This window comes from Strix aluco, chromosome 3 (genome assembly GCF_031877795.1).
Source record: "Strix aluco isolate bStrAlu1 chromosome 3, bStrAlu1.hap1, whole genome shotgun sequence".
In the NCBI taxonomy this organism is placed as follows: Eukaryota; Metazoa; Chordata; class Aves; order Strigiformes; family Strigidae; genus Strix; species Strix aluco.
In genome coordinates this window covers 99,468,664-99,482,585 of record NC_133933.1, presented here as the reverse complement: position 1 = coordinate 99,482,585, position 13,922 = coordinate 99,468,664, and the positions used below count along the sequence as shown (strand labels likewise).

General features: G+C 38.6%; 1 protein-coding gene across 6 annotated transcripts in view; it reads left to right on the top strand.

Moving 5' to 3' along the window:
- The window catches only part of SMAP1 (small ArfGAP 1), a 101,960-nt gene that overhangs the window by 31,758 nt on the left and 56,280 nt on the right, over positions 1-13,922 (top strand). For all 6 annotated transcript variants that reach the window (XR_012622646.1, XM_074819807.1, XM_074819806.1 and 3 more), the window contains exon 4: positions 141-216. Coding sequence is in view for 5 of the 6 variants with exons in the window: in XM_074819807.1 (XP_074675908.1) it covers positions 141-216 (76 nt within the window). In the remaining variant the exon portion in view is untranslated. The remainder of the gene's footprint in view (positions 1-140; positions 217-13,922) is intronic.

The following is a 13,922-nucleotide window of genomic DNA, read 5'->3' as shown; positions in this document are numbered from 1 at the left end:
GCAGTTCTGTTGTTTTAAAACTACAAAATGAGTGGAGAAAGAATCTGGTGCAATTCTTCAATTAGAATAACCTGTCAGCTTTTTAGGTTAATGTTGCTATTTATCTGAATGCGTATTTTCCTTAAAGTAGCTACTTCCAGAGCTGTGGAATTTTTCATCAGGGATAAGTACGAAAAGAAGAAATATTATGATAAAAATGCAGTTAATGCCTTCAATGTAAGTAAACAAGTTTCACCAAGAATTCTGTCACTTTTTTGAAAGCTACATAAGAGAAATGTAGAAAACATTACACATGTTAAAATGTCTTTCACAGTTGAAAACGTCTTTCACAGTTGAAAACTTGATACGGAGCTAAATGCTTTCTTTTGTGTCTCTTGAAAGCTCTTCCTAGGTTCTGTAAGTTCAACATACATTGTCTATTACATATGTAACAGCAAAGCATTATGATCCAACGAAGAGCTTTCTTATGACTCTTTATATTGTGCTTATTTCTTTCAGTGATGGGTAGTTCAACAGTATACTTTGAGTCCTTCCTGAGTATCTTTTTCTGTTACAGGGATAAGATAGGATTACGGTTGCTGGTGACTTTGTCTTCCCTTATTCTCTGTAATACCTTGATGAGAAATCCTAGGGGGTTTTGGGCCCCTCTTCTGAGGGTCTTACTGCTCTGCTGAATTCCAGACTGTTGCTTGCAGCGAGGTGCACTGTAATAGCAAATACAAGCCGCATGGCAAACCGGCTGTTTAATCATGTAGCTGTGTGTTCAATACAGTAAGTTGGTGAGTGCTTTTCTGGCAAGCAGTTTTGAGAGTGTCAACCTTTACCCTGAAGTTCACAGCCTTGTTTGTTTTTTTGGATACAGCTATTTCCGGGACATACAATCTAGTTTATATATTTTTATTTATATAGGTGTGTTTATGCTTAAACACACAGTCCTCTGTACCTACATTATTTAAGTATGGCCTAACATATAATTTACTACTCCATCTTACTAGGCAGTGACCTTTGACAGGGAAATGGGTGCAAGGGTGGACGTAAAGAGTGGAAATGTATGCTGCCTTTCTCATCTGAGAAAAGGGGTCTTTGAGTGATAGTTTCATTTCAGAAAGAAAAAATCAAACTAGAGAAGTGTATTTCATTAAGCATTGTTGAAGTAGGGGGAAAATTGCTTTACTTAAGAGGTAGAATACAATTGTGGTTTGAATTACATTGTCAGTTACCCTTCTTCTATTCCAAAGTAGAAAATAGGAAGAATTGTTTAAAATTATGCTTCTTAAAAAAGTTCAAAAGACTCCCAAGATCCTTCTGAACAGACAACCTACATATCTAGTATAGTAGTCCACTGCTGCCTTAAAATGTTTGAAGGAGTAATCAGATTTTGCTTTATTGTGTTGTAGACTAATATGAGTCACTTACCTGTCATAGAAACAAGGATAGAATCCAGACTGCTGAGTAGGGAACACCATTTTATTTCTTGTTACCTGGGCTTTTCTTTCATTGACTAATGTAAATGACTTAATTTCTCTGAGATAGAACAAAATCTGATTATGAAATATTTTAGCAATAGATGACTCATGCACATTCACATTCACCTGTGTTTCTTCAAGGCCACCAAACATCAGGTTTGAGGTAGGCAATCTGAAATCACAGTTAGGGCAAAATCCTAAAAGCACACAATACTAAATTAGCTGAACTAATGTAGCACCTATAGTCCTAGTCTGCTGCTTGTATTGGGTTACCCTCCTTGGCTCTGTCCCCAGCCCATCTCCCATGCACCTGTAGTGCTGTGACTGGTATTCAGGGATCATCTTTCAAGTGGGCCTGGGACTGACAAGGAAGAGGAAGAAAAGGTGAAGCTGAGCCTCCATTCTGTGTCTGATATGCTGCTTTTCTGCTCCTGGATACTGTTGGCAGGGAAGAGGGGAAGTTACTTCCAGCACATGGGGGTTTGTGGGAAGTTTGAGAAGAATGGGATGAGGAAGGGAGTTCTGCAGGAGTATGCGTTTCTGTCCCTGTGCAGGGGGTGGTGACAGTTTCTAAAGCTTTGCTTTTGTAGTCATGATGACATCTGACACACCTTCCCACTTCCCACCATGCCAGTTGGTGGCTAAGATTCCCTGGGAACTGAGGGGCAGCTGTGGAAAAGGGGGAGATTCCTGCTTGTAGCCTTCAGCCCCCTGCCAAGTGTTTTGGTAGCATCAAAGCACTTGCTAGCATGATACTTTCATGAGCAATAGTCTTGTGAACTGTTCAGGTGGGGTGTCTGTGTTATGTTGCGGCAAGCTCTTTTCTTCTGGAAAATTTCTTTACCCCACTTTTGCAGAGAGCACCCTCTGTCCTATTTTTAATCAAAATCAGCATTGTTGGGGTGAGGTGAGCTTTTTAGCACACTTACTTTTTGTTACCAGTTCTGAAATAGCAGTGCCTTCTGCTTGGGTTAGAAACAATTTAAGTTGGAGATGTGTATGTATGTTGTCATTTGGTAAAATGAATCCCTTCTGGGTATGAACAGGTAATACAGAAGTGCAGAAACAGGCTTGCTGTGCCCTAAGGCCTGCTTTCCTTAACCAGGTAATTTTGCTGAGGTGGTGTTTAAAAATTTAAGGTGCTTTCCCAGATTTCATCCACTGTTATAAATTGCATGTAGTAAAAGCAATTTCTGTAGCAATTAGCTGCACCTCTGCAATAACATATTTAAGAAAGGGAACCTGGGAGGAGTTGTGGGAGGTGTGAGGAGAAGTTTCGAGGAGAACATCTGTGTGAACACCGAGGTCAGTGGAAGAAAGAAGGAGAAGGGGGAGAGGTGTGCCAGAGCAGAGACTTCCCTGTATCCTGTGGTGAGAGAGCAGGGCTTCCCCCTGCCACCCATGGAGGTCTACGGTGGAGCAGATACTGATTTGTGGCCCATGGGGGGCTCACGCCGGGACAGGTGACTGTGCCTGAAGAAGGCCTCTGTGGGAAGAAGAAGTCCCACTGTTGTAGTTTGGCACTGGGAGGACTGCAACACACAGGGGTGTCCCACGCTGGAGCAGCTAGGGCAACACTGTGGCCCATGGGAGTGACTCATATCGGAGCTGGTTTGTGGAGGACTGTCTCCTGTGAGAGGGGGACCATGCTGGAGCAGGGGAAGAATGCCAGAAGTCGTTCTCTCACCCTGCGGTGAAAGAAGCGGCAGGACTGACTGCACCCCCCATTCCCTGTCCTGTGCGCTCCTGGAGGTGAGGAGGTAGAGATATCAGGAGCAAAGCTGAGCCCAGGAAGAAGGGAGGGATGGGGGAAGGTGTTTTTAAGATGTGGTAATGCTTCTCACTGTCCTACTCTGTCTGTTAAGTGTTGTGATGTTAGTGTCTGTATTACATTTATGTTGTCTTTTTCTTCCCCTAACAAGTCTGTCTTTTGCCCATGATTGTCATGTCATGGATGAGTCATCCCTCCATGTCCTTATCTTGATTCCCGAGCCTTTTGCTTTACTTTCTCCCAGTGCCGGGGGGGAAGCGAGGAGTGAGCGGCTGCGTGGTGCTCAGTTGCACTCTGAGCTCGAACCACGACACCTACCCAGGGAGGCAAACTGATTTTTTTGTACCTCATGGAAGTATCTTCAAATGAATGTCAGCTCTTTGAAAAACTCTTACAGTTGAAATGATCTATAAATACTTAGATACAGTTGTAGGGTTGTGATATTATGACTAAAACTGTGAAGACAGCTGTATGGTATTTATGATGTTTAGGAAAATGTATCCTTATTCTCAAAGTATATTCCATTTAAGCAGTGTAGCCCATGACAGAGTTAGAAGTAGCCAGCCCCTATCATAATTCTCTCCCAACATTAACAAGAGTCACACCGGTATGAAAGATTAACACTTCCTTTCTCAGAAAGTAGTTCATAGTCATACTGTGGTGAGAAATCCGTTTGTCAAGACTTCTAAAGACTGACTGTTTAAGAAACCCACAACTCTTGTTCTGACCAGATGCTGTCCTGTTTTGCTTTGGTATGATGTAATTTTGAAACATTCAGAACTTTATTTTTTTTTATGCTTTTTATGTATGCCTAAATTTAAAAAGAGGAATAATATAAGTAAAAACACTTGAAACTGACAGGATGTTACTTGGGTGTATATATGTATTTTTTTCTGTGAATAACACGTGATTTGGTATTGTTAACAGCAGGAACTTTTTTTGCTCTTTGAATAATCAACTGCGGAGCAGCAGTAGCTGTTAGCAAGTCAACTTATTTTAAATATCCTCAGCACAATACCGTCGTCCTAGAGTTAATTTTCTGCCAAACCTCATTCTTGATTTTTAGGCATACGTAAGCTGTGAATGATGCAGTAAAACCCAATAAAACAAACTATGCATAGTAGTGAAATGATTAGGGCATCTTTATAAATGTGGTGCATCTAAGATACAGAGCAATTAACTGTGCATTATGCTATGCTGTTTGATTTGATTTATCCCTGAAAGCTTGTACAACACAATCGAGAGCTTGCATCGCTTCTGTCATTAACTACAGACATGTTACCATAGGTCAAGTGGCATGAGGTTATTTTGTATCTTAAAACTCTCCTTCAGGTGGGTGCTGACATGAAACTGTTCAGGAATATCATTCTACTTCAGACTTGCACCTGATTATCACTTCCAAGCACAGGCAAATCCTTTTATATTTGTCATAGGGTTTTTTTGTACACAACAATCCTAGAACTGAAGGGTAAAGCATGCAGAGCAGTTTCTCTTCTAACAATCTTAGTCCTGAAGACTGTTGCTTATTAAATCTTTTGTTTGCTTTGCGTTCTCATTAAACTCTTTGTGCTCCTTTAGTTTGCTGTCTCCTGGAGCACGCTTAGAAGAGAACAGCTTACAGTTAGACAGACACCTTTCCCCAAAAAGCTGAACTTGTATGCACTTGTATGAACTAAATGACTTGAAGGACTTTTTCAGAATTGTTGCAGTAAATATAAGTGGAGCAAATATGAGCCTTGTTGGAGACACCCTTTGAGATGTTTGTTTTTATGAAAGTAATGTCTGAACAGGGTATTCATCTTGACTGATGATCTCTGTTTTGAGTCCCAAATACTTGTAATCAAAGCTATGCAACTGGTAAGGTGGAGCGACGGTTAATGAGGCTCATGATCTTAGATGCAGTGGCCAAGAGAAATAGCAAACGTTGCTTGTTTTAGGTTTTTGGGAGTTAATAATAATCTCCCAAAATTACTGGTTAGAGGAAGTAAGCTTTGAAGTAGATGATTACACCGTTTACCAATAAGCCAAGAGGAAATGTGTGACTTTCAGAATTGAGGTTCCAGAAAGAATAAAATCTGTCTAAAATGAGCTGTTGAGTAACAGCTGCTGGAGTGATTCTTTGAGACACAGGACTGCACTAATGAAGGGGTTTCTGGTACCCCTTCCAAATCATTTAATTTGACTATATCTACATGCTGCTAAGTTAAAAGTTTACTAAAATTGCACAGAGGTTCGGGAAACCAAGTTTGAAGCAATCATATTTTTCAAATTTTTTAAAAACTTAGCACCTCCTCTTTGATGTAAAATAAAAACTGTAAAAAGACAATCTTTTTAAAACTATTGTTTATTTTTATATCTAACACAATGACCCTTATGCCATACAAGTAATGAGGAGAAGCAGTGAGGTCACTGTTGAGTGTGGATAAAGATTAGCTGTGTAGGTATTATCACAAACAATCTCTGCAGCTTTTAATAAAAATAAGTATATAGGAGAAGAAAGAGCACAACTTCCCAGAATGCATATGGAAGTTGCTTTATTCAGGGTGTATGTTGAATCAACTAAGTGGATTCCAGTTACTTTCAGTCTCGAAAATTATGAACTGGAACAATCTATTCCACTACATGAAGTAAGAATGTATTATCACATCCTGACAATGTTTAGAGAATAGTAAACGAAGTTTCTATATTTAAGAAAGGGCTTGAATTATGTATGGAGCAGAAGTTTCATATAACTTAAGTTCACTGAAGGAAAAGAATAATGGGTCTGTGTTTTCCATGCTTTCCTAAGATGTGTATAATTTAAGAAGTATGAACTTAGGCAACTGGATAAAATGTGATGTGAATTTAGAGATTGTGATGGCACATTTTCCAGAAAGTTATCTTAAAGGAGATTAAATCCATAATACATTTACCACACTAAAATATGTCATGTAGCCACCATAAGATGAATAAATTGGGGTATGATAGCGTACATGAACAGTAAGTTCAGAAGCATTCAGTCATTGGCTTGGAGAGAGGTTACCAGTTACCTCTCCCAGTATTGCAAGAACTGTAGCAGGTTTTTTAGTGGTCTGTGAAGAATTTGTGAATCGAGTAGTTTTGAAATATGCTGATGAAGATAGGCATCAATAGGAAGCACTGAAATACTGTACAAAAATGATGACTTGAGGGCAGGGATAGTGGAAGTGGGATACATTATTTAGCAGGATCATGCTGTTAGAATGGGTTGAATTACAGAATCACAGCATAGCTGTGACCCTTGGAGATCATCCAATTCTCCCTGCTCAAAGTGTGGTCAACTACAGCGGGTTGCTTAGAGCCTTGTCCAGTTGGGTTTTGAATATCTCCAGGCTGAAGACTCCACAACCTCTCTGGGTAACCTGTTCCACTATTCAACCACCCCACAGTAAACTGTGTCTCAGTTTACGTTCAGTGCCTCTTGGCCGTGTTTCTGAATACCACAGGCAACAGTCTGTCTTGGTCTTTGCTCCCGGCCACCAGGTATTTATATACATTAGTAAGACTTCTCCCCTCCCCGCCTCCTTTAGCTTTCTCTCTTCCAGGCTAAACAGTCTCAACTCACTAAGGCTGTCCTTGTCTGAAAGGTGCTCCAGTCCTTTAATCATCTTAGTGTTCCTCTGCTGGACTTACTCCAGTCTACCGCTGTCTGTCTCTCTTGTACTTGTGAGCCCAGAACTGGCCATGTTGTTAGCTCACGTCCAACTTGTCCACCAGGACCTCCAGGTCCTCTTCTGCAAATGTGCCTTCCTGCCAGTTGACACCCAGCCTGTACTGGTGCATGGGCTTATTCCTCCCCAGGTGCAGGACTTGGCACTTCCCTTTGAACTTCATGTGGTTCTTGGTGGCCCATCCTGTCAACAGTGCTCTGAATGGCAGCACACCTATCTAGTGTACCAACCACTACTCCTCACTTTTTATCATCTGCAAACTTGCCAGTGATGTACCCTGTCCCATTGCATGGGTCATTAATGAAGAACTTTAATAGTGTTGGTCCCAGTGTTGTCCTGGGTATACCACTAATGACTGCCCTTGAGCTGGGCTTTGTGCAGCAGTGGTTAAATGGATGAGTTAGAGATGCCAGGGTGTGGATTTTCAGTACGCTGGCTGCATTTCCAGTAGCTCCCACATGCAGGGTCTTGTTTCTCCAACTTCTGTAAGTACTTTCATTTGAAGAGTAGTAGTTCACACAGCTGGACCACCTAGCTACAAGTTGCTATGTCCAAGTAAACAAAACTTCTGCCAAAGCTGAAATATGTAGTGACTGCATTGCCAGTTTAACGTGAATCATGAAAATGTAAATGATTGCAGCAAGGCAAGCCACCTAGGAGAAAAAAAGGTATTGTTCTGAAGTTTTGGGAAGCTCTCACTAAAGACAGTTTTCCCTGGAACAAATACAGAAAATGTTGGTTAGATTGGACAGGCGAAATGGAGGGCACTCCAGTAAGAGATTAAAAGCATCTGTTTTGTATACCCTGTGTCAGCCTTTAATTAACCCATGGTGACTCTCCATAATATCTCAAGAGGTGGTTATCTAAAGGAGAAGCTAAATAATCTAAAAAAACCTGTGGGCAACAATAGGTATGTATGCTTTTGGTTAGAGCTGGAAAAAGTATTTTTCACTCAAGTCTAATACTGTTAAATATGTTTGTATTTCCCAGAACATTGAATAATTGCATATCTGCTTGATGTGAATTTTATGAACACCTATAGCTCTAGCTTGTGCACAAGCTTCACTGTATTCCTGTAATGAGATATGGGTGCTCTGAAGGGATGGGGAAGTGGTGTGTTCAGAATATTGGCGGAATATTTTGTGTTTTGTGAAACATGGGACACTCAAAAATTTTATGTGGTGTCCAGCGGTTAGCGCACTGAATAGGGGAGAAATGTTAGCTTCTGCAGAAATTTATGGGTGTTACTAATAGTACATTAGTATTCTTATACTCCTTTCAGTTTTTCGAGAATAAGCCTCTTGAAAAAATGGCAAGCAATTGGTTGTGTGTTTATATGCATCTAATAGCAGTCTGTAATTGCTACTGCTTTAAAAGAAAAGACTAATTTTAGTGTTGTAACATTTGTTGGAGATGTCCAGTAATAAAGTAAGAAGTCTGCAGAAATAAGAGAAACATATGTAATAGTTGAACTTAAAACCTGTTAAATGAGTGTGGAGTAGTCCTCTTCATTTAGGTTATTTCACTGTATATTCTGTGCATATAAAATGGCCACTCGAGGGCACCTCTGTATTTGCTTCAGCTGCTGATTTCCTGAATATATTGACATGGTTTGGTAATGCACTCATTTTTTTAATCTCTTGAATCTTCTGAGTGATAACACACTAAATTTCATATTTAAATGGAAGCTTAATATAGGTTTCTAAAGCTTTAACTTGAATCCCTTTTAATAAAAGGCTAAATAATAACATGCATTACATCAAGAGCAGGATTTTGGAAAAACTGCACATAAAAGTTGGTGAAAACTTTATTTAGTACATTGACCTTAATGATCAATAGTGTTTGTATGACTGTTATCTGCCATCAGAAATATGTTAGTGCAAACTGAAGTAAAATAATTTGAGATTTTGTATGTTATATTCTGTGATAGCTTCATTTAATGCTGCTTCTAAGCTTACTTTTTTCACTTGAAATAGTAGCCATTGGGCCAAATACTGTTTGTATTAATGCTTTTATATTAACTATTAATATAGCGTGTATGTGGAGAGTGCCACTACTAAGTAAGAACTTAATAAATGCTACAGAATTTTTTTAATGGAGAAAATGGGGACAGGTAACACATTGCCATATAAGAGAGGCAGGGAACTGGAGCGATATTGTAAACCTGCAGATCCTTTCTTTTCCGATCTTAAGTTTTTTGTGAACCAGAGTCTTACAAAGCATAGGTGCAAATTAAATCTTACAGTACTACTTCATGCGTATGTATTTTCTTGCTCAGCACTGAATGTACATGATGCTTTAAAGACAGTATTGAGTTTCATTATGCAAAATGTTTTTTTTACTTTATCAGCTTTCTGAAAAGGAGTCCCAAAACACAAACAATGGAAAGAGATTCAAGAATTGCTAACAATGAAATAACTACAAGTCTTTTGGTCTGAAACATGATCAAAGTTTTGTGGATGTAGGAGTATGAATGTAGAAACTTCAGAAACAGCTCCTTGCCTTCATTCCCTCTTTTAGGCAATTCTGAAATCACTTAATCAAAAGACCCAACTAAATTTAAGAACGAAAATGAAATATTCACGTGCTATTTGTTGGCTTGCAATACATTCTTAATGCACACAAGCATGTCAATTTTATTGTTTTTCTAGAAGCCTGTATGGTTGGTTGCGAGGGTTGCCATCACTTTTGTCTGGTACTTGATAATCAAGGACATCTTAGTTGGCAACTTTCCAGAGCATAGTGCTAACATATGTTATCAGAGTAGATCAGTATGTGCTTCTTTACTTGAATTCTGGAAGATGACTGGAAATTGCTTTTTGGACTTTGATGTAAAAACTTAGGTGAATTTATTGCTTTATACATATGCCCAAAAGTGGGAGAAGCTTTGGTCACTTGTTTTCAGTGGTTGTGATGATAAATCTTACTCTTAGTACCTACTTGCTCCAATGTCTTTTTCCATTGGATCTAAATTAAACAAAGCTATTTTGTACTTTTCATGCTGTCTGCTCTTCAGCCTTCATAATACGTGTCAGTATTGGCCAGTCTTTCTAGAATCTGATTCTATAGCTTTTTTCTTTTTGTTTCCACTGGAATATCACAATTGGATTAAAACTGACAAATTAGAAAAGTGATGACAGAAGACAATTCCTGCTGTGGAATAGTGGTTTTTTGCAAACCAGATTTTTTGGTTTTGCTACACTGAAGAGGGGATGTCTGCTTGTAAACAACAGTATTTTAGGTACTCAGACTTGGACCCAAGCATGGAGTAGATCTTTCTTTACTGATGCTTCTGATCAAGCTTACAGAAACAAGTCATCATTTCTAAAGGCTGATAAATACGAAATAGAAAACTGTTACTTTGTGGGATTACATGGTGCTCATTTTCAGTGATCTCAGTCTCCTAAAAAACAGTTTGAAAATTATTGTTAAAACCTTGCTTCGCAGTCCTGAGTGGTGATCAGGGTTCTGCTATAAATATTTAAAGTGCATTTGTGGCTTTCAACTAATTAAAGGCAGTTTCACAAGGTCTGAGTGCAGCACTTACTCTGGGAGAGTTGGATGCGTATACCTGTTACGGGTGAGTGGTTTGATCTGGGAGTTAGTCTAACGCTCCCACTACTGGCCAGGGATGTAGAAGTAGGTCACTGAGCAGATGCTTTCTCATTTGCCATTTGTTGGCAAGCTAATGAATCTCTCCTGACTATAGATGGAAACAGCATTATGAGCTGCTTTATCACTACAGTATTTTTAGAAACAAAGATTTACTGGACATACAAGCCAGCAGCACATAACTTGTTGCCGACCACTGTTCCTTACAGGTGTTTCATCTGCTCAGTAACTAATATCCCCCATAACTAATGGTATATCTGCACTGCAAACAGGATGTAGAAGGTATTAATACTAACTTTGAATGGTGTAACCTGGGTTTTGGCACTGAACTCATCAGAATAGCGTCAAAGGTTGGGTTGACTTATGCTACTGAGAAGGATTATTTGTTGAGGTTTTTGCTATACATTACATCTGTAAAGTGTGCTGCAGTTTGAAAATATGAACATATCACAACCTTTCAGACTAAGAGTTGGAGACAGTACAAGGGATAACAAAACCTGTGAGGTTTTATTTACATACCAGAATATCAAGCAACTTTACTGGTTTGCTAAAATATGGGGTTAGTTCAGGTTAAAAATGAGTGTTTTGAAATCTGCTGCTAAAATATGGGGTTAGTTCAGGTTAAAAATGAGTGTTTTGAAATCTGCTAAAAACTAGTCACTTGATGACCAAGGTGTTTGGTTTCTCTTCACGCTTGAAGAGGGTGTTAGCATCCGTAATAATGACTTCGATATTAGTGAAAAGAAACTGAGAAGAATCCCAAGATAGTAAAAGAATACCCTTACGTTGCAGTGTTATTATAGTTTTTGGTTTTATTTGGTGCTAGTTCTGGTATATGGACATGACACAATATGACACCTGAGCACAAACAACGAGCAGAATAGATGGCACTGCAGGGACTCGATTCTAGCTGGAGAGCGCTGCCTCTCAGTCAGGCTCCTCTGCACTCGGTGTAGGCCACGGGTTAACTGGTCAGCTGTCCCTTAACTATCGGTTTGTCCCAATGGCAGGTGTTTTCCCAGGCTTCTCTGGACCCTGATGGGCTCTTGATACTCAGTTAACCACTCACCACAATGGACTGCACCAGCCTCCCTTTTAATCCTGTTTTATGTTTAGCTTTATCTAGCCACTCAGTTTGACCCAATTGGATTTTTTCGTTCAGATTTCCTTATCTGGTGCAGCATGGTAGATAACAAATTTAACATGATGAGGTGATGATAAAGCTGTTCAGCAGCCCAAACGTATGCTATTGCTTTCATTATATAAACTCAATCAGTTCTTTATACATTGTAAGGTGTCTTCTCTTAAAGATTAGCTTTAGTCATATGCCTTTTGTACTCTTGCTTAGTTGAATATTTGCATATGTGAAGCGTGCTTTCAAGTGCTGTTTTTTAGCCTGAAGTGAATGTAGTGCTGCTCTTTGTCTTTAAACATTACGCTTGGGCATTTCTCAATTTATACATCCTGTTCCATATCCCAGGCTAGATGACAACTGCTTTTCACTCTTGTCTCCTGCTTACAGCTCGTGTGATGCTTCTCCATAGATTCTGTGATTCCGTTACTTGATTGGCAAAACTATAATAATTACTTTCAGGCCTTCATAGGATTAGTTTATCCTAGATTAGATAATCCTTTAATTAATGAAGATAATCTGCAGATTGAGAACAACTGTTATGGGAGGTTGGAAATGTGATGCAAACATCTATAGTGCTGATTTCCCCCCAACTCCCAAATGAAATTCTGCTTACCTGGTTCTTTGTGGTGAGTAGCTGTTACCTTCTGTTCACCTGAGAGCTATCAAGCTTAAATTCTCTTAAAATTTGAAGCATACAAAAGAATGGGAAAACAAAAAAAAAAAAAAAAGCCAACCCAAAATCCCACTTTAGAAACTTGAAAGTATGCCTAAGATGTTCCATTATCACAATTTCACACATTTATATTTAATTGAAATCTTAGTAAGGAACATAGTGTTAGAGCTCATAGCTCATAGTTTAGTATATATGTAGTTACCTAATAATTTGTCTGACATCTTTATTTGGTTACAATGTGGTGTAATTGGAATAAACAGGATCCCAGTGTTCCTATAGCAACAGAATGCTACAATTTGAAAACTGCTTCATTGCAGCAGATGTGTCCATAACTCTTCTAATAATCTGAGGATTTTAAAACAGTAAATTTAAAAATGAGGATTCTGTTTAATATTTCTGCAGGTAAAATTTAGTTTAAAAATTAAACCTTATAAATATCTTTCCTGAAGCTCTTTATACCACCTTCCAGGATAGGCATCGTTCCTGAGCTTTTAAAAATGCTGAATATATATATTCTATGAATATTCCAGCTATATAAGCTATGGCAGGATTTTCTGTAAGAAATATGGGGTATTTAGAGATGAGGTAGGGTTTTTTTGCATCTTTCCTTTTAGTGAAAGCTGGTTTTTTTTTAAACTAAGTAAAAACATGTCATCTAAACTGGTTATTTTGATACAACATAATGACCTGCTCTGTAATAGCTTCATTTGTTTTTAAATTTTCCTTGTAGATGGTAGAGGTGATAGAAGTGTCAGCTTTATAGCTCTGAAGGTCTTCTACATGTTTGGTAAATGTAATTCAGTTGAGTTTTTGTAGTAAGGGGAATAGAAAAATAATGTTTCCATTAAAGTGATCAACTATGCATAAAGAAATACGATAGCAAGATGTATGAAAATGCATTTAGAAAAATCCTATTTTCTTGAGCAAATCACATCTGTTGCATATATAACTTATACTTTTTGGATAATTCTGGAAGTCTAGTGGTACTAATAGCAATTTTTACATACTGATTCCTAGAAAAGGAGTATCACCTGTCTGGAAGGTCTGACATCCTACTGCTAGGATGTGGCTTTATATTAACCATAAGCTGTTTACTCTTGTAGAGTGCTCTTAGAGAAGAGTTAATTAGAACTTTAATTAACGTATAACTTTGAAAGTTACTTTGCATTCCTCTTAATAAAAATATTCTGTTAGAGTGAACAAGAACAAAGACGCTCTCTTCTCTCCCCCTCCTCTGGGACAGTGTGCCTTCGTGCTTCAGGACATTAATATTTCAATAGTCACACTGGATAAAATTGAACAATGGATGAAACCTAATTATTTTTCTTAGGCCTGTGATATGATCTTATCCAGGTTCATTTTCTTACATTCTATTCTAGTGAATTTCACTGTAAGTCACTCATTCCTATCTGACAGATTTTCTTTAAAAATCATACTGATAAAAAGAAAAAAAACAACAAATCCTTTGTCTCCTCTTTTTGTTTCTTCTATGTTGTATATTTCCCCCACCCCCAAAATTATTGGAAAAATAGAATGAAAGTCATGTCTCTTAGCTGCCTCTGCTCCCTCCCTTCCC